The sequence below is a fragment of the Alternaria dauci genome, chromosome 5 (genome assembly GCF_042100115.1).
Source record: "Alternaria dauci strain A2016 chromosome 5, whole genome shotgun sequence".
In the NCBI taxonomy this organism is placed as follows: domain Eukaryota; kingdom Fungi; phylum Ascomycota; class Dothideomycetes; order Pleosporales; family Pleosporaceae; genus Alternaria; species Alternaria dauci.
In genome coordinates this window covers 2,727,437-2,747,329 of record NC_091276.1, presented here as the reverse complement: position 1 = coordinate 2,747,329, position 19,893 = coordinate 2,727,437, and the positions used below count along the sequence as shown (strand labels likewise).

Sequence of the window (19,893 nt, the reverse complement as noted above, 5' to 3'; positions counted from 1 at the left end):
TCTTGGTCTCGTCGCAGATTACTTCGTACTCTAGGACGATGTGTACGTACTTCAGAGTTGATACAGTGGGTCTTCACCAAAAGACCGATAAGTGACGTTACACTCTCATTGCATCCGCTATAACGCCGGCTTAGCCTTCTTAGCCTAGAATAAGGCCGTACGCCAACGCGCAGGAGTTTACCTAGGTATTCTTGGCACCCCGCACCCTCGGTACTTAATTTAAAACATTACCCGGATTGAGCTTGATCATGCAGCACTGCGTGAGATTGCTTTCAGAAGAATGACTAGTGCTATCTATTCGCTTACAGAGCACATGTTTTTGGTGATTGCCTCGGCACAGAAGCAGGAACTGCCGCGCCTTTCCTTGGGCCTTCCAGCAGCTGATTCCCGATCTCCTCACCTGTCCATCTTGCGACCAAATCCGCCTCAAACCGCAGTGTCCATCAAGGCAACTGTAATTTCGATAAGACTATCACAATGGACCCAAAACCTGGGTCGAACCTTCCTAATGCTGGAGAAGGAGCAGCAGGTTTGGACTGGGACAACGTCAACAATGTTGACAATCCCCGAAACTGGCCAATCTGGAAGAAAATCCTCCACAGCGCAATCCCAGCCGTGTACGGTCTGGCGCTGTACGTCTGAAGATCTCATTTGCTGAGAGGGAGCTGACGGTCTCATCTAGCACGATGGGAACTTCCACATATGTTGCAGGCGTTCTACTCGTTATGAGACAATTCGACATAAGTAGAACTGTCGCACTACTTCCTATCGTCGTATACACCCTCGGGTTTTCTCTAGGCCCACTTGTCGCCGCTCCCATGTCCGAGATTTACGGTCGCCTTATTGTCTATCGAACCGGCCTTCCGATGCTGATGATATTCAACGTTATCGCGGCTGCATCTAACAATTTCACTGTACTCGTCATTTTTCGGTTCCTCGCAGGCTTTGGCGGCTCGGGAGTGCTGGCTGTAGGCGCGGGCACTATTTCCGATCTATGGAGTTCAAGGCAGGCCGGCTTGGTTGGATTGACATATATCCTGGCTCCCTTTCTTGGACCTACCCTTGGGCCTCTCATTGGCGCGTATATCATTGCTCAATATGGAGACGATTGGAAATGGTCTATCTGGATTATTCTGGTCCTATGCGCACCCATATCTATCTCTCTATTGTTCATGCGGGAGACTTCTAGGAGCAGGATAATCCATCTGAAAACCAGCAGAACAACAGAAGTTACTCAGGGAAGTTTCACTACACGTCAACTTGGTATTGCCATGTTGCGCCCACTGCACATGATCTTGCTAGAGGTACGTCAATTTGGTTCCCACGAGCCCACTGTTAATCTAACGTCTGAAACAAAGCCACTCGCGTTCTTTCTCAGCCTTTATACGGGCTTCAACTTCGCTATGATTTTCTCATTCTTCGGTTCCTATTCATTTGTATACAGTAGGGTCTATGGATTTGACCTGAAGGAAATTGGGCTGACATACATCGGGCTTGTTGTGGGATATCTTCTCGCTATTGTGACAATTGCATATTTTGATCGCACGAAATACCAGCCGGAATTTCAGAGAACCAACGGAGCAGTCGCTCCAGAGCATCGCCTCTATTCAGCCATGTTTGGGAGCTTTCTTTTACCTATTGGACTTTTTGTAAGTGAACATGGGAGCCACTCATGCCCCGCATCTCAGTTGTTGCCGCCACTAATGCACACCTGGGTCTCTAGTGGTTTGCATGGACGCCACGCGAATCAGTCCATTGGATGATTCCAGTGTTAGCTGGCGTACCTTTTGGCTGGGGAACGTTGGCCGTCTTCCTTGCATCTGTGACCTACCTTGTGGATACATATCAAGCGACGAACGGTGCTTCAGCTATAGCTGCCAATGGGTTTCTTCGGTTTATCTTGGGGGCTGTCTTTCCTCTCTTTACAATCCAGATTTATGAAAATCTCGGAATTCACTGGGCTGGAAGCATCTTTGCGTTTATTAGTCTGGCTTTGATTCCAGTGCCATGGGTCTTCTTTTGGAAAGGAAAAGAGCTTAGAAAGAGAAGCTTCTACGAGACCTGTGGTTATTAAAACGAATAACGCTTTCCTTATTCTTAAACTATAAACAGTAGCTTGAAAACACTTATAATATCACTCCAATCAATTCGCCAAAATAAGCTGAAAATGTAGTCCCGCTGGTTGACTGGAATGACCGGCTATCTTGCCTATGTATGTTCTCAAACGATCATCGTCCAGTCTTGCTTGTTGACGAACCTGAACCACCACAAGCTGTAACTATCTGATAGATAGCGTAAGCAAAATCCTCACGAATCGAATGCAGTACTCACTCCACGGGTACATTGTGTGGTTCCATCCGTTTTCGGTCACGTAGTAGGTATGGCAACCCGATCCCCAAACACCTCTGCGACAGGCCGCTTGCACCTTGTCCACGTATTTGCTCTCAGCTTCAGCTGTAACCTCGACATGATTCAGCTCTCCCCGAAGGAGAGGCGTTATGACATTCAAAATCAGTTCTACTGTTGCTTCGATGTACCAGATCACTGAATTATGACTATCGCAATCAATTAGTCGTTATTCCAAAGACATAATGCCAAGTCCTACTTACCCAGAAGCCATGTTTGGGCCCCTGATCATGAAGAAATTTGGAAAGTCGTGCATCGCAATGCCTTTGTAACAGCTGGGCCCGCCAGCCACAGCCCAGTGATCATCAGGGGTAGTACCGTTGCGTCCCTTGAGTGGAAATGTAAAAGTCTCTGACTCGAAACCATGGGCAAGAATCAGTATATCGCATGCGTACTCTTTTCCTGATCTTGTAACCAGTGCTGTCTCGCGAAGAAACGCAATTTCATCCTGAATCAAGTGCATTTTGGGATCTTTGAGGCACTCTAGGTACTCTGGAGCAAAAACAAGTCGTTTGCATCCTGGTCGATACTGACGATATTAGCAAGAAGGAAATAAACCCCCTGAGAAGAACTAACTGAAGGTGTAAGAAGGTCATAGTACTCCTCGGGTACTTCGTGTTGTTGTAAATACTTCCTGCTCATCTGCGGAATTTTCTTCCCCAGAATATGGAAGAAAGATTCTGCGACTGCAAAGAGTACTGTGCGAAGAATTGTGAACAGAAAAGGGACGCGGGTGAGCAGCTGCAGTATGGTGATTGGAATCTTCGGGTTTGGTCGATGCAATATCCATTGTGGCGCCTTTTATGAAGTTAGCAACGCTACTTATATAGATCTCTGGTTACTCACTCGCTGGATCTGTGTACATTCTTTTACATGGTTCAAGATGCCAGGAACTAACTGGACAGCAGTGCCTGCCACTTGTTAGTGATCTTTGTTGACTCGGGCAGGAAGTCAATTTACTCCCGTTCCCTAAAACCACCACGCTCTTCCCTTTGACATCGATATCGCTAGTCCACTGACTTGAATGTACAATCTTTCCTTTGAAGACAGGCTTTCCTTGTACCTCAAGCTGCTTAGGGTTGACTAGATGGCCTGTCGCGCTGATGAGCACCTTGCACATTTGAGTGAAGGTGTTGCCCGTAGTGCAATCCCGCAAGATGACTCGCCAGCAGCTCGATTCCGGAACCCATACACTCTCCTTCCAGCTCATACTGAACTTTACATGGGGGACGATATTGAACTGATCAGCGACTTTCTCAATATAGTCATGTAGTTCATTCCACATGGGAAAGGCTCGCGAGAACTTTGGCTCTGGCGCGAATGAGATTTGATACACGGCTCCAGGGATATCTGCCGCTGCTCCAGGATCTTTCTGTGTTAGAATCATTGGTTCTGGTAGTGTATTCGGTGCAATGACTCACATCGATTGTTATGCCATGTCCCCCCCAGGCCAGTCTGTTTTTCATATATGACGAAGTCATTAAACCCGAGTTTGCGCTTCAACTGACAAGCCATGACCAGACCTCCGAATCCACCCCCGATGATAACAACCTGCCGGAAAGGCAGGGCAGATGATGGTGTTCCCATGAGTGCAGCAGAATAGAGAGAGCAGAAAAGTCGGTTGATGCAGCACGACTTCAATCACTTGAAATGCGCAAGATGAATAAAGATTGATACACAGTTCTGGAAACCTTGCTCTAACGTGGTTATAGCTTGAACTCGTCACTCTGCTCTATTAGTTGAGCGTATTTGGTAAGATAGCGGTGAATGACAAGATGGGCTGCAGCAGAGCGTATCCAACAGGGATTGTTGGTCCGATCGTTGATAAGTCTGACTGGGTTGTATATTCTGTCCTCGCCAGATGACAACATGTATGACGTGGGTTGGTGGTCGACCGGCCTTGTCAGCAACTGGATACCTAACCGAGCGGAATCTCTTCGGTGCCTAGAATCTTGGTTTTAGACGTTGAGATGCCAAACAATCAAGTGCTTCGTTGTCTCTGAACAGAACGGTAGCTGGTGGAACGGGCCAAGCTGCGAGATACGGAAGATGACGCAGCTAGTTCGCAGGTCACTAGCTCATGCATGAATATACGGGGCTATACCTTGCGTCTTAGGCCGGCTTACGTGACTCTTGGTATCCCCACATTGTCACCATCTTGTGTCCGGATGATTCCGGAGCTCGACTTCACGATTCATTGTTGATTCCAAGACTGGTGATATTTTAGTTCAAACACCGAAATCGCGGGGTATTTTGGAGGCCAGACAACGCACTGTGCACACACTTTCACATGCCGAGGCAGATTTGTAAGCTGATGGTCTGAATTTCGCCGCAATATCATGGACTTGGAACCTTGGCCCTCTTCAACTACGACATTGGCTCTACGCCGTAATATTTTGGGTGGAACAAGGTACGAGGTATGTACGCTCCTATGCATAGATGTACCTACCAAGTTCTAGACTAGCAAGGGCAAGTCGGTGTATAAACGTCGTGTAGAAGAATGTTTACCTAGATATCATCTATCAATCAAATCTCCTTCCTCGAGAGTTCAGACAGCTCTTGCAACTCTCTATCACAAATCATTCTCGTAACATTCACACTTAGCGCACAATGGCGATAGTTTCATCACCCTTGCTCCTCGGGGCAATTGTCATTGCCGCACTTGTTGTTCTCAAGTCGTATCAAGTCGATGCTGATAGAAGGCGAAGATATGCTCTTCTTGGTGCAGGACCGCCTAAGGATGTACCCTCTCATACGTTTGGTTAGTATTCCAACTTCTTCCTACCTAGGTATGATTCCAGAGCTGACTCACTTGCCACAGGTATAGGAATCGCCATGCAGATACTATATGCTATGAGGAAACATGAGTTTTGGCATTGGACCAAGGACATTCTGGATACCAATAAGCATACGGTTGACGTGCGAATGTTCGGAAACAGCATGTACTTGACCGACGACCCTGAGAATATCAAGGCTATTCAAGATACTGAGTTGCGCCTTCGCAAGCGAGGTTTAGGCTCACCAACTGACAAATCATTAGTTCACTCGATTTAAGAAATCGAAGGCTCAGCATGAGATTTTTAAACACATTCTCGGGGATGCAGTATTCTCAAGTATGACGCACAGAGGCTACACAGACCTGAGTGCTAATCGTTCTTAGTGGACGGTGAAGAGTGGAAGCAAGAAATTGGTTTTCTTAAAACACACGTGAGTTACTCAATCCTTCTTCCGATCAACTCTCACCGTTGTAGATGAGTCGAGTGCGAGATTCAGACTACGGGATTACCGAGAAACATCTGAAGCATGTGATCGATATTCTTGCCAATCCTGGAACTGATGCATTCGACGCCATAGATCGATGGCAATTAGACGTTGTGACGCACGTCTTCTGCGGCAAATCGACAGACTCACTCACTTCCAATCAACAACCTTTCCGTGACGCAGTGGACGTTCTACTTAGAATTGCTAGCTTTAGGCAGCTTATGGGGTTCGTTCAAAGTCTGTTGGTGATGTCCTTCCGATACTGAGCTATGATCTAGTCCTGTCGGCGTCTGGCTTCGAGATGACTGGCTTGCGCCGCGAGCCACACGTGAGATCGATCGATACTTGGACCGATTTGTCGACGAGGCCTTCGCTAGAACATACAGTGGGGATCAACCTTGCCTGATCGAAGATTACGTTCGAATGGGGAAAGGTCGTGGTGTTGTTAAGAATGCAGTCATATCGACGCTGCTTGCTGGCAAAGATCCCACAACAACAACGCTCGCATGGGCCTATTACGAAATTGCACGCCATCCGCATGTATTTGCGAAAATGAAGGCCGAGACACAAGAACAGTAAGAATATCAAAACATGCCGAGTCTGTTGTACATTAGTCTGGCTAACACACCGCAGTATTGGAGATCGCTTGCCAACCAAAAGCGACCTACATGAATTGAAGTATATACGGAATGTAATCAAAGAAACACTACGCGTCCACCATCCTCGTACGTTGAATGTCCCACATACTATTGCCAAGCTAACTTATCAGTGGGTTTCAACGCTCGTGTGCCTGCTGAAGATATGATCTTACCGCGGGGTGGGGGACCTGATGGTAAATCGCCGATAGGTGTCTTGGAGGGAACACAGATTGGTTAGTAGATTCTTGGCTTACTTGGCTATTGCTGACAATTTCATAGTGTACGGCCTCCTCTCGTTGCAACATCGTACCGATCTCGGAGTAAGGGATGTTAACCTATGGATACCTGAAAGATGGGGTATGTTGACTCCTTTCACCTCACGTCCGATGTGAACAAAGATTCCCATTGCTAACTTTGAACAGAGTCATGGAAACCTAGCAGCCAGTGGGAGTATATTCCCTTCAATCACGGTCCCAGGATCTGTCCTGGTCAGCAATTTGCGAACTTCCAGATGGAGTATTTCCTCGCTCGGCTGTGTCAGGAGTTTGAGAGCATCACTCTCACACCTGAATCCATGTCCCAGGAAGGCAAGGTCAGAATTGAGCTGAACACCAAGCTGGCCTATCCGATCTTTGCGGATGCAGTAAGGCGGACGAAGTCTTAGACAAGTGCAAGTGCACGAAGCATACTCTGTGGTGTACTCGTAGATAACTCGATTGTTAATCAGCCGACCTGCTGGTCATCATCGGTAGAATGCAGTTCATGTTTGATCATAGTAAGTCAGCCTTAGTAAGACCATACGCCCGAGTTAGGGCCGGAATCGGGCCCACTGTGAACCCCTGTCCCCCAAGATGGCAGTTCATCGATTAGCTTCTTTCTCGTGAGAAGCGCTGTCCCAGAAACCAGGAAATAATGTTTTAGTGTACCTCACGTCGGCCGTACTATCAGTGCGGAGAAGGACGGAACTGACAACACCTGTGCACGGTAGAGGTCCATCTGTGCGAATGCTTAAATCTACAGCTCAACCCCAGATGCTGTTCAAGCCCGCACGGCAATGACATCTTAACACAAACATTGAAACGAATATCACGATGCAGCATATCTCACGCCCGTACGGGCTCGATTTTGTACAGCTCTCGCCTAGTGTCTTCTACCGAAAACCTCTAGACAACGCCAAACCGACTTGGGGAGCAATTTCAAAAGACCCTCATCTCATCATCGTTGCGACATGGCTCAATGCCTCCCCGAACCAGATTCAGACTTATCTGTCTGGCCACATAACCATCTTCCCAAGCTCTGGCCTGCTGCTTATCTTGACAACTACGAAACACTTCCTTTTCCAGCCGACTGCCCAGCGCATAAGCGAACTCCAGCCTGCGCTGAGCATTCTCCAAGACACCAAGGCCGAACAAAAGGTCTTGCTCCATGTTTTCTCGAGCGGCGGTACTTGCGCCGTCTATCAACTCGCATCCGCGCACAGACACCAGACATCCCGTCCACTTCCGGTATCCAAGATTGTTTTTGATAGCTGCCCAGGAGTCACATCTTACAGCTCCACGGTAGCTGCATTCTCCGCTTCTCTTCCCAGGAATCCGATCTTATGGACCATCGGAAGCGTGTGGTACCGCATTCTTTTCCGTGTCTGGTTTATCACGGAGAGATTGACTAGATGGAAGAATATTGTTCGAACGGCTTACGAAGGACTGAATGAGAAAGCACTGATTCCTGACTCCGCTGCCCGACTTTATGTGTATAGTTTGGCAGACGAGTTAATCCATTGGAAGCACGTAGAGCGACATGCTGATGAAGCATGCAATGTGTGCCACGAGGTTTGGAGAGTGAGATATACACGCACACCTCACGTCTACCACATCTCTGAAGGCAGAAGGAAATATTGGAATGCTGTGGTTGGTTTATGGGATTCAGACTATCTGTCTGCGCCAGGGAAAATCCGTATAGCGCTTTAGTGAGCTTTGTATCTAGTGTCCTCTTGTGTACAAGCAACCAAGAAGCGGGGTTATCTATTTGAGATACAAATCACATGATTTCTCTTGGGAGATAAATTGATTCTAATCTTCAGCGAGAAGATCGCATGCCCGCCTTATCATTTCGGCAGTCTCTTGTACCTGGAACAATTTTAGTCAAGATCTTCATTTTTGATGCATCCAAACTTACAGCTTTCTCTTCGAATAACTCAAAGTGATTGACCGGCATATCCCATATCGCGGCAATAAATCGATGAGGAAACAAGCCCCATCCATTCCTCTGGTCACGGTACTGATCCACCATGCACCTCGTACCCTCCGCATTGTCTTCGACAAGAAACTTGTTCGCGTGAAGCAAAACGGCAGGAGCAGGCTCTTCGCACTCGACTTCACCAAGTTGATCAATGTCGCCTTTCCAGTTTCTGAGAACCCATTCGTCGCAGTCTTCTTTCGACCAGCGCATGCAGCGAAGTATGTTCTCTTTCAGATCAGGTGGACAGTCCTTAAGCACAGTATCGACGGAGACGCTCGCGTGAACAGTGCCTGGAGGACCCCAGTATGGGAACATTGTATCGATCATTACAATGCCTTTTACACTCAATTTTGAGCGTCGATTGAGAGCTAACACACGTCCAATGTCGATACCTAACTGGCCACCGAGCGACCAACCTTGATCCATGAGTTCATGCAACACTACCAGAAGTTTTGGGGGCGTTTACCTCCAATCAATATCTCTCCCGTCAGAACCACGGATTTTATAAGCTTAATGTATTCTTCCACCAAGCCCATGATTCCCCCTTTCCATTTCGTTGGCGAATCAAACCATGGGTTGTGAATCGCGTTGATGGTACGACCGATGTGTTTGAGCCTATGATAATAGGATGCTGTTCCACCGGCGTCGTGTAAGAGAAAGAGTGGTGCACGGGATGCATCTCCCTTGTGAACAAGTGCAGGATTGGCAAGAAGTGCTACAGATGGAGACATGGTCGGTCAAGAAACGAGAATAAGTTGACCTTGCAGTGAGGCCTAGAGGTATCAGTCCGAGTACCGAACTCTGGGGCTTGGGAACGGTTGTTCGTTTCAAATTTGAAGCCAGGTGGGCAAGCGGCTGCGCATTCTGAACCTCGGTGAACGGCTTCGGTGTGTTATCCGTGAGCTGGTCAAGGATATCCAAGGAATTCTGCAGGTCATGGGCCCCCTCTTACTGCATTGTTCGGCAGAACGCAAAACCAGGACTGCGAGAATGGGCCAAGTAGCAGAACGGTGGTTACCGGACGATGAGATAACGGACGGACGGACGGCTAGAGACTAGTGACACGACAGCCAAGTTTGCGTGTCCTTCAGAAAGGACCATCTCCGTGAAAATGCGTAATCGACTCGATATACGGTGGTGATTAGGTACCTACAATCACGCCGACATAAAGTGCCACGCAAGTACCCAAGCATGTTGAGTAACCCCTCAACAAGTCGAGTCAGTGGAATTAATATATTCCCTTCGGGCCAAGTAAACTGCATGACGGTGCTTACACAATTACCTTGGCAGCTGTACTGAGAACACCTGTGTCGGGTCATCCACGGCCTTATACTGCCATTAGCCTATCCTACGGCAATTGCAATGATGACAAGAAAACAAGTTCTGGGCACTCAGGTGCGGAGAGTTGAGCCGAATCGCCCAAAACCTGCCAACATTTCAAATCATCTGGTACGGTAATTGCGCTCCCCCCACCCCCCGTTGCCGTTCGCTGCTCCACCGAAACCGAAACCGAAACCGAAAAGGCTCGCAACAAGTGAGGCGCTCCAGACCTCGCATCATGATACGATCAATGATGGAATCTCTCGGGATCCAGTGGATGGACGTTGTCGAGGAGAAGGCCTTACTTGGTCTCACTACCGTTGGCTGCTTGCTGCTTGGGCGACTGTTGTGGGCTGTTTATCTGTATCCTCTTTACTTTAGCCCCTACCTTTTCCTGCCACAAGCCAAGGTACGTGTACATTCCACAAAGGAAGGAAAAGAATGCAGAAACCACGTACTGTTCGATCAAAATGAGTATTATTGAACTGACGATCGAACAGCAGCGCGAATCTTGGATGGGCATCACGCTGAAGCCGCTCCAAAACGGTAGCAAGGTCCTCGAATATCTTGACAACACGCCTAATGAAGGCATTTTCCGTGCTCTAGATCTTCTCAACAGAGAAGTGCTGGTAATCACGACCCCGGAAGTCATCAAAGAGATCTTGCACACCAACGCCTATGACTTTCGAAAAGTGCCCAATGTGCAGAACTTCATGAAAGTCCTGCTCGGCGATGGCCTTCTCACTGTGGATGGCGAAGAGCACAAGGTCAGTCACTCGCCCATCAATGAGTTAGAGATTGCATTCCGTTGGTACATCAGTGCGACGACAAGACTGACGCTTCTCTTCGCAGCAACAACGCCGAGCACTCAATCCTGCCTTCTCCGCCAAACACGTGCAGAAACTGTATTCTGTCTTTTACTCCAAGTCTCGCGAGATGGTCTCTTATATAAAAAAGGAGTTACATTCCTCGCAAGGCCAGCAAGAACATGCCATCGATATAACTGCGTGGGTCAACAGAGCCACTCTGGACATCATCGGCATTGCGGCGCTCGGCATCGATTTCAAGTCACTGACGGACCCGAGCAACGAGTTAAGCCGTGCTTACCAAGTCATCCTCGAGCCTGACGGCACCTCGACCATCATATTCTTGCTCTCGATCTTCGTCACAACGTGGGCAGTCAAGCTGCTGCCGCTGAAGAAGGCGCGCGAAATTCGAGCCGGCTCTGCGTACGTGAAGAAGTACCTAGAAGAGAGAGTGACGCAGAGGACTCGGGAACACGACGATAAAAAAGCCCTCCATGAGGACATACTGTCAGTCGCGTCTCAGTACGGCAAGCTTTCCACGAACAAGCTCGTCAACCAAGCGCGCACTTTCCTGGCGGCGGGCCACGAAACAACAGCAACTGCAATGCAATGGGCGCTGTACACGCTAACCAGACCAGAGAACCTCCACGTCCAGCACCGTCTCCGCGACGAAGTCCGCGCACAGCTACCTCCTCTAGCCTCGGACCAAGAAATCTCAGCATACACAGTCGGCAAGAACATGCCGTACCTGGACGCCGTCAGCAAAGAGTGTCTCAGGGTCCACGGGCCTTCGCCGTTCTCAAAGCGCATAGCTGTAAAAGACACGGTGCTCCGCGGTATTCCCATCCGCAAAGGCACAAGCTTTCTGATCCCGAACTGGGCAATCAACAAGTCGGAGAAGCTTTGGGGAGAGCGTGCGAGGGAGTTTGATCCGGAACGATGGCTTCATGGCAACGAAGCTCTCAATGGAGGCGCTGATGCGTTGGCTTTTCAGACCTTTTCGTCCGGCACGAGGGGTTGCATTGGGAAAGGTGAGACTCCTACATGTGTTTCAGAGTATGATACACCCGAGACTGACGAGAAACACGTACAGGCTTTGCGTTGGCGGAGTTTAAGATAATGTTGGCTGTCCTGGTAGGCACGTTTGAGATTACGAAAGCTGCAGATGAGAAAGAGGTTGAAACAGAATGGAGTATTATTGCTCGGATCTATAATGGCTTCAAGGTAAATTTGAAACCTGTGTAGCTAGTAGACTATGTACCTAGGTATCCTCTTAGACTAGAGACACTATATTAGCCAATGCGGAACAGAACTTTAATGTCAACTCTTTACCTCCATGTCAACTCCTTTACCCGTTCAAAACACTTGTCCCGCATGCACTTTACTTCACATCTCATCAATATAGCTCTATCACCCTCAAAAAAGTCCCCGCAGTTCAACTCAGCAAATCAAGCTTAAAACATGATACGATGAAACTGCATAATACCCGTAGCAAACCAGACCAAACTCTAGTCCTCGCGCTCATCAAACACCAAAACTCCCAGCCCTTATAGAAAAAAAAACCCCCCCACTCGTAATATCCGCACAATACGACACACCACCCCCACCAACAAGCGCAAACACCCAGTCCCACAGCCCGCATCCCTCCATCCCTCAAGCACCCCCCTGCCTCCCCGTCGTCGTCGCAGTACTAGGCTGATCATTATTCCAAGTAAGATACGTATGATCGCCCAACTTCCTCGGCTTAATCAGATGCGTAGCCAGAAACACGGCGCCCAACAACAAACAAATCCCGCCAACGACTAGATACGCAATACCCAGGAACGGGTTCTTGCCGCCCATGACGGTGCGCGTAGAGATGAGAATGGATTTCGTGCCGCTGTACTTGTCGACTGGGAAGCCTAGATACAAAAACATATCAGTAACCCACGCTCTAGAAAGGGGGAAGGGAGGAAGAGAGAGAGAAAAACTCACGATCATAAACCTTCAACCGATACGTCCCCGCCCCCAACTCCTCGTCATCATTCCTCTGATACAATTTACTAAACGTCGGCAACCCAGCCGTCCTCATCCACACCTGAAACTGCTCCCACGTATGCAAATCCGGCAGCGTGTCATTATACCTCCCGTTGTGGTACTGCTGCTGCCAATTCGGGGGCGGAACCACATCTTCAGGTCTATATTTCGTCTTGCCATACAAATCCCCCTCGTGCGCCCAGCTCGTGCCGGAAACAGTCATGGTGTAATTTTTGCCACCGGTAGAATCAGAGTCGGAGTCAGCGGAAGGATTGGCGAGCGTGAGGTTCGAAAAAGTATCGTTGAACATGGAGTTTGCAATCAGGCCACAGGGATAATATGGTAATCCCGTTTCCGGATCGTTATCGAGCGGCGAACAGTCTCCAGAGCTGAGGTCACTCGCACTTCTCACATCCCCTTTCAACTGATCAATATCCACACTCTTCACATACCTCCGATGGTTCTGATAAAAGTTCGTAAGGCGGTAATAGAACAAGATCGGGGGCTTGATATTCTCCGGCACCGTGAAACTCAGGATACACACATTCGTCTCGAGCGTGACACCAGACTCAAACGTATAGTTCTCGAGGCCCCAGCCCCACATGGCACCCGGGTCGGCGTTGGATTTGAATGTCGCGGATACTCTGCTCGACGGGATGGGCTCGAGCTGGTTTTCGGCCGTGGGGTCAAAGTACGTCGAGTCTTGGCGGGGCGCTGTCGTGTTGCAGTTTGTGTAGTCGATGGCGATCTCCTGGACCTGTGGGGGACATCGTCAGCATGCCACCCTGTATACACCATTTCAACCCATTCATACCTGCGCACTAGCATACAACAACAACCCCCCAATCGGCGCAAAAATAACGCCAACGATAAAGAACAACGGCAGCACCGTTTTCGGCGTCAAAATAGGTCTGTTAGCGCCAGTCAGTCAGTCGCTGATACCAATAACACTCCAATGCAATGCCACCTACTGCCATGCTTTCAAGCGCTGCTGCCTAAACGCAGTATCTATTCCCCATCGTCAGCAACATTCCTCTCCATCGCACATGCACATGCAACGTCGCATTGCATCGCGCGCAGGAAAACACTTCTTACTCGGCGGCCTCCTGCTCTTCGTCTTCTTCGGCTCTTCGCGGTTAGGGTCCTGGCTGCTGATCGAGTCGGTATGCTCGACCTGCTCTGTTCGCGACATGCTCGTGGATTCCGCGCGACGCGGCGGGTCGACTGTTGGGAGGGGCGTGAATGTGTGGTGCGGTGTGTGGTCGTCGCTGGTGAGAGATGGGTGAGAACGCGCGGGTTGGAGGTCGGCCAAGCCGCGAGCCGTTTGTCCCAAATTAGTGACAGAGCGGCCGCGCCACACGCCTGGCGGAGCTTACACATCCCCGCTTCCGGGGACCCTGAACTCGAACCGCTTCTTACGGACATATCGCGGACTCGTCGTCGTCATTACGGATCTGGTAGGAAATGCGCACTACTCTGCTAGATTAAGTCTTTCACGGGCATCCGTAATCACTTGCAATGCATTGTGCATGATGCTGAGATATTGCATTCGATCTATCGCCACCAATTCGTAACAAAGCCTGCATTTGCGGCGACAACGGGTGTGAGCTGGGGGGTATCGCATGCCGTGGATGTAAAAAACCAAAGTAGTGGTAGTAGAGAAACCCAAAAACGCCGTGGGAGAGCAGTGCCCAGTCCCAAACACCTATGCATGCCAACACTGATATCCATAACGCCCCATCGTAATTTCATGCCAGAGGAAAGACAACCGTGAATCCCTCCGTCTTGTTCATGTCAATCTTATCCAAAACAAAGCGTACTCAGACCACTGAGCCGCGAGATGCGACGACCAAATTGATGCATCATAATCGGGGGAAAAAGAAAATAGGGATAAGAAAAGGTGCCGCGCGCGCTACGATCAGAGATATTGGCGGAAGTAGTCGGGATTGAACCAGCCCACGCGATCATACGACTGCCACAGCTTGCTAGCCTTGTTGACGTCAATCTTGCACGCCTGCTGGGCATCCGTCTTGCGGAACTCCTTGCCAATCTTGAGTGCCTCGATGCGAGCCTGGAAGATGCGTCGCTTGCTCGTGAGATACGTGGCGCAGTTGAGGCGGAGCGTGCCAGCGAGGTTCAGCTCAGCCTCGTGCAGGAGATCACGATCGGGATCGTCGGCCAGTGACAGCGCCTGCCCTTTCCACTCAGCCTTGAGGACTTTGGTGTTGCCCTTGGGCAGTGTATCGAGCGGTGGCGAGTAGTCTGGGATGGCATTGTAGTCGGAGTCGTCGCGGTTGGTGGCTGGCCGCGAGGGCTTGGGAGAGGCTGACTTGGTTGCGGTTGCAGGTGTGGTTGTGGTGGTGGTAGTGTCGAAGGAGTCGAGGGTTTGTGCCAGAGGCGAGCGCTTGGCCTTGGGTGCAGCGCGAGAAGTGCGAGGAGGCAGCCGGGGAACAGCGACCTTGGGCTGGCGGGATCGCGACGACGGTGCAGGTGCGAGCTTCTTCAGGGGTGTGCGCTTTTGAACACCAGTGGGCTTGCCGTAGTAGCTGTCGAAGCGTCGCTCCTGGGCCCACCATCCCTTCGGGTCCTTCTGCGCCGACGCGAAGACATTGGAGACAAAGGAAGCGGCCAATTCGTAGTCTGCGCGGCTCGGCTTCTCCTCTAGCTGCGCGTACTCGTGCGAGTTCATGTGTGCGGTGATGGCATCTCGCGCGGCCACGGGGACCTGCGAGGCTGACTCGGAGGAGTCGTCGGGGAACAGCGGCATGTCAGCAACGGGCGCCGCTGCATCGACCGGAGCGAACAGCTGGGGGTCCCGCGTGCCCTGTTCGTCAGTGCTCTCCATGTTCTCCTTTTGTGCCTGTGTGTCGTATGGCGAGATTGGTGGAGAGGCGTAGGCGATGCGGTGCGCGGCTGCTGCCTGGAGCGTCATGTCCTGGCTGTTGCTGGCCGACTGCGAAGGGCCTGAGTGGAACGAGGAAAAGGGCGATTGAATAAATGCAGGCGGGATTGAAGTGCCAAACGACTCTGATCGCTTCATCTCTGGGGGTGAGAGGAGTGAGGAAACGGAAAGGCGATTGCTCGGGGGCGTCTTGTAGAGCGAGTTTGCCATTGCGTGGTGGGTGCGAAGTTTGTCCTTTGGTTGCAGCGCAGCGTCGGGGCGGTAGCGGTATTTGGATACTTGGATGCGTCCAAGGCAGCCACACGAAAAATGCTGCGTTGGAAATGCGATCAATGGTTGAAGGATGCGATCAATGGTTGAGGGATGCGATCAATGGTAGAGGGAGATGCTTCAATGGGGGGGGGAGAGGTGTGCGTGGAATGTGTGGCAGGCAACCTTGGTTGAGTAAACGGCTTCGCCACAGTTATATCGTCAGGTGCGAGCAGGCGCAAACGTTACCGTGGAACCCGGCAGAATGGTCCGACCGACTGACTGCTTTGGCCAGCTTGGTAGCAAGTCGAATTAGTAACCCTAGCTGCGAACTGGCAGTGCGGAGATAGGACGAGTTGAATGGAATGGCGAGTCTAGTCGTCCCGAAACAGACGGGGTGGGCGCGGCCGAGTTATAAGATGGACCACACACGCCCAAGGTTCGTCGGGGTTTCAGCAGGCTACAGCATGGGCGAACAAGGCCAGTGTGACTCTCCGTTTGAGACACTGCGGCCCATGTGTGCTAGCGAACCAGACAAAGAGGGTGTGCGGTTGGCGCGTGCCAGGCTCTCCTCTCTCCCAGGCATCATCCATATGAGGAGCGCGGCCGGCAGCTGACGAATGCGGGCGGCCAAGAAGTGAATAGAAGGAAGACGAAGGGGGCTCCAATTAGAGCGGCCAATTGCAGCGCGACGCCTGAGGCGGAGCTTGTGCGGACATGGAGCGAGCAATGGGCTCGTCGCAGTCAGAGTTGAGTCACTGTACATGGCTGCACAGTTGCTGAGCAATTACTTGTCGCTCCGTCTATACAAACCCGGCTAGCCCGCACACGACTCGGCGCCCGCCCATGCATCCCCGACATTGCACTCGCTCTCGTCATGAGCAGACTGCATACACGTTGCCTGCTGCCATTGACGAGCAACTGTGACGGGAGTCTTGCCATTGCAGCCCTCTGGTACCGAATTCGCATTCCACGGGCGCTCGCTGCCTGCCATTGGGCGCCCAATTCCCCAGCCAGCGTGTCACGGCAGCGCCCAATGCCATGCCCCTCGACACATCGCTTCCGGTCGACAGTCACCGCTCTCCGTCATCTGCGATCTTCGCCTCGTACGCTACAGTATGCGCAGTCTGACCGCCGTCGTTGATGCAAACATGATTATGCCCCATGCTCCACCCTCTAGCCTGGCCTGCCACGGCTGCCCAATTCACTGCAACTGCCTCTCCAGGCGGGTGGCGGACTGATTGGGTCTGTTTCTCACCCCTCCGCCGTCAGCGGCGGCTACCGAGGCCTCGCTCACCGAGTTCTGTGGAATGGCGGTGCCCGTTCGTGGTCTTGTGACATGGCCTCTCATGGCTCAAGGCTCAGGCCCAAAGCTCAAGCGGCTGCAGTGCCAACGCCACTGGCGCCGTCGCTGTGCAATTGCACCAGCGCCGACTAGAAGGTTCACTCAGGGCACGCCAATGTCTCGCAGCGGGTAGACAGGCGACGTCTGCATCCTTAGCACCAACTGCGGTACCTTCCCGCCCATGTGTTATCGATTGCCCGTGCTGCGCTTCTTGCATGTGAAAGTCCCCGAGCTCAGCAGGACATAATAGCTAGCAGGTCATCTCCACCATGACGCCTCCATCATCTGAACACCTCCCACTCCCCTCCGCACCACCGCAGCTCACGGGACAAGCGGTCCACACACCATCTCCTGGCTCGTTCAAGGTCATCCTCTAGCATACTCCGGGGTGTCTTATCGTCGTTATCGCGCCTGTGGGGGAGGGGTTCCAGCATACCCCTCAACCCTCTCCTTGTATTCTTCCCGCCCAGCGCTGTTACCGCCCACATTGCCATCTGACCTCAGCCGCCTAATACCGTCTGTTGCCTTGCCCGCCATATCAACCTCCCAGGACATGGCTTCCGCCATACCCCTCACGCACCTGTATAGTTCCGCCGGACACCTGCACGGCCCAGACCGATGCCGAGTAGGTTCCGCGGCCAAAGCAAATACAATGCCCATCGACAACCTGACTCGATAGACTTTGCCCTTGCGATAGAACGCGTATCGATAGTGAACACCCACCACATTTCCAGCACGTCTAATCAGTCTAGAAGGCCTGGCCATGTGCGCTCCTGCGCCGTGCGGGTAGATCTGCGCACCCCAGCCCTGCCCGCCCAAATCTGGTCAGCCGACTGCGAACCGATAGGACAATGCGAGCAGATGACTTGCTGCCCCATCTTCGCAGGCTCAGGTTCCCACACTACACAGCAGGGCACCAGTCCCTGCATCTTTGGCCCGCCAAACATGCCATTCCTGTTTGAGTTGTTGTTCAATGGAAGTGGAGAGGCCTGCACGACCTTGTTTCATGGTCGACATGGCTCGTCGCAAAAAGCAACGTTTGTTGGCGTCCCTTTCATCACCACATGCTGCGACATGATGTCATGCACATGCCAGGTTCACCCTGCATGCATGCTTGCATTTCAGAGTACCGCCGAAAACAGACTATGGTGAGGCGCGCCCATGCCGGTCAGCAAGAAGCAGGCTGCAGGCTGGCAGGCAGGCACGTAAGTAAGACGTGGACTCGAATTGACCAACAATCTCAGCGTATGCGATGGTAAGCAAGGCATTGGAGAGCCGGCTGCTAATGACGCAATTGTACGTGCCAGCTGTCAGATACCAAGCCGTGGATACGTACTCGTGAGATCAGGATATCGATAGTGTCGTTGTGCTAGAGGTCTGGACGCCGGATGCAGCCGGATCACGTTACTTGTTTGTTTTCACGTGGTGCGGTGGACTGAGCGTCGCGCCTTCCCGTACCCGCGCTCCCGTCGCGACTGCGTGTTGGTCTTTGCGGTGCGAGGAGTTTGTAAAAACCAATATATCTTAGGGGGGTCTATGCTTTGTCTCCTATCGAAAAGTAGATTATTGAAATGACGCAGGCTATGTGATGAGCCGTCTCCACGTCGTCTATCACAATGAAGAAGTGTTGGTGCTGAGTCAGGACGCATAGTGCAGTCAATCAAGTTAGTCCATGAAGGCGCACTGCCGAAGACTAGGTGTTCTTGATAGGACCTAAACACTGAAGAAGACACCTGGTTGTTGTATCGGTGCCATCTTCTCAGAATGCAACAAGTCGACAGCCGAAAGCATATGTGCAGAACGAATTACCTTCCCAATAAGTTCTACATTGCACCAGCAGAAGACCATACTACGTGAACTGACGCTTTCAAAGAACATGCCTCGCAATACCTGAGCACCTATCTTTAAGTAGTCGCGAATCGTGATAAAACAGCAGAACCTTCTCTATTGTCTACTTCTCACCTTCACCACGATGTGTATACCCGAATCGGGACTAGCGTACACGCAAGCAAACGCCTTGCGATAGTTCGCCTCGCCGCTCAAACCCACAAACAATCATCACACACCACTAAACTCTACCTCTTGCTCTCGGCTTCGACCACCGCAGCTGGTAGCTGAGGGAGCAGCTGATCTGCGCACTGCGCAGTGCCGCCGCCGCTGCTGCTGCCCTCAGCATCAACGCGAATGGTTATCGACAAGATGCGTGGTACCACTTGATTGTCGGTCCAGCCACAGCCCTTTTAGAGGCACTGAAAAACAAAACCCTCCCACTCCCACTCCCGCTACGACTTTTTCTTCCGATTAGAGAATACGCCTGCGAACCTTTATCAACGCTTTTTGGGGCTGCGAGATTGGTTCTAGGGAGCACGTATTACTCGCTGAACTGCGGTTCCTGCGAGTCCGATCTTTCATCATACCTACTCTGCCGCCGGTGGTACTTGGTAGCTTTGAGCTGCCAGGTGTTCAGATTAGGAATACGATACGAGTAAGTAAACCCAGAGTCTTGCAACTGTCTCTGTTACTGGAAGAAAAGCTAATATGTTGCTAGAAACGGCATCACACACTCCCCATCTTCCCAACTTCTTCGTTCTTCTCTTCGCTGTACCCCGCATCTTGTCTATCGCCCGAAGAGAACTGCAAGCACTCGCAAACTCTGACGACATGATTGTTGGCGTCGGCGAAGAGCTTACGTTCGGTGAGAGCAGTCATGGC

The 19,893-nt window shown here is 51.2% G+C and overlaps 5 protein-coding genes across 5 annotated transcripts; 2 read left to right on the top strand and 3 right to left on the bottom strand.

The window, feature by feature from the left end:
- Positions 1–2,220: 2,220 nt before the first annotated feature.
- Positions 2,221–3,793, bottom strand: ACET3X_006330 (uncharacterized protein; the record flags this gene model as incomplete). The annotated part of the gene is made up of 6 exons (XM_069452530.1): positions 2,221–2,282; positions 2,332–2,555; positions 2,610–2,935; positions 2,983–3,204; positions 3,253–3,317; positions 3,427–3,793. 6 exons carry the CDS (start codon positions 3,791–3,793, stop codon positions 2,221–2,223), a joined length of 1,266 nt encoding a protein of 421 aa, XP_069306690.1.
- A 2,426-nt stretch (positions 3,794–6,219) lies between these two features.
- ACET3X_006329 (uncharacterized protein) lies at positions 6,220–6,969 on the top strand (the record flags this gene model as incomplete). Its single annotated transcript, XM_069452529.1, has 5 exons — positions 6,220–6,242; positions 6,301–6,392; positions 6,437–6,538; positions 6,585–6,662; positions 6,728–6,969. 5 exons carry the CDS (start codon positions 6,220–6,222, stop codon positions 6,967–6,969), a joined length of 537 nt encoding a protein of 178 aa, XP_069306689.1.
- A 3,364-nt stretch (positions 6,970–10,333) lies between these two features.
- Positions 10,334–11,789, top strand: ACET3X_006328 (uncharacterized protein; the record flags this gene model as incomplete). The annotated part of the gene is made up of 2 exons (XM_069452528.1): positions 10,334–10,630; positions 10,716–11,789. The coding sequence occupies 2 exons, from the start codon at positions 10,334–10,336 to the stop codon at positions 11,787–11,789; spliced, it is 1,371 nt and encodes a 456-aa protein (XP_069306688.1).
- Positions 11,790–12,322: 533 nt separating this feature from the next.
- Positions 12,323–13,877, bottom strand: ACET3X_006327 (uncharacterized protein; the record flags this gene model as incomplete). Its single annotated transcript, XM_069452527.1, has 5 exons — positions 12,323–12,570; positions 12,644–13,442; positions 13,500–13,596; positions 13,657–13,693; positions 13,781–13,877. 5 exons carry the CDS (start codon positions 13,875–13,877, stop codon positions 12,323–12,325), a joined length of 1,278 nt encoding a protein of 425 aa, XP_069306687.1.
- Positions 13,878–14,222: 345 nt separating this feature from the next.
- ACET3X_006326 (uncharacterized protein) lies at positions 14,223–16,571 on the bottom strand. Its single transcript, XM_069452526.1, has one exon. The coding sequence runs from the start codon at positions 15,795–15,797 to the stop codon at positions 14,604–14,606; it is 1,194 nt and encodes a 397-aa protein (XP_069306686.1). The 5' UTR covers positions 15,798–16,571; the 3' UTR covers positions 14,223–14,603.
- Between the last annotated feature and the right edge of the window lie 3,322 nt (positions 16,572–19,893).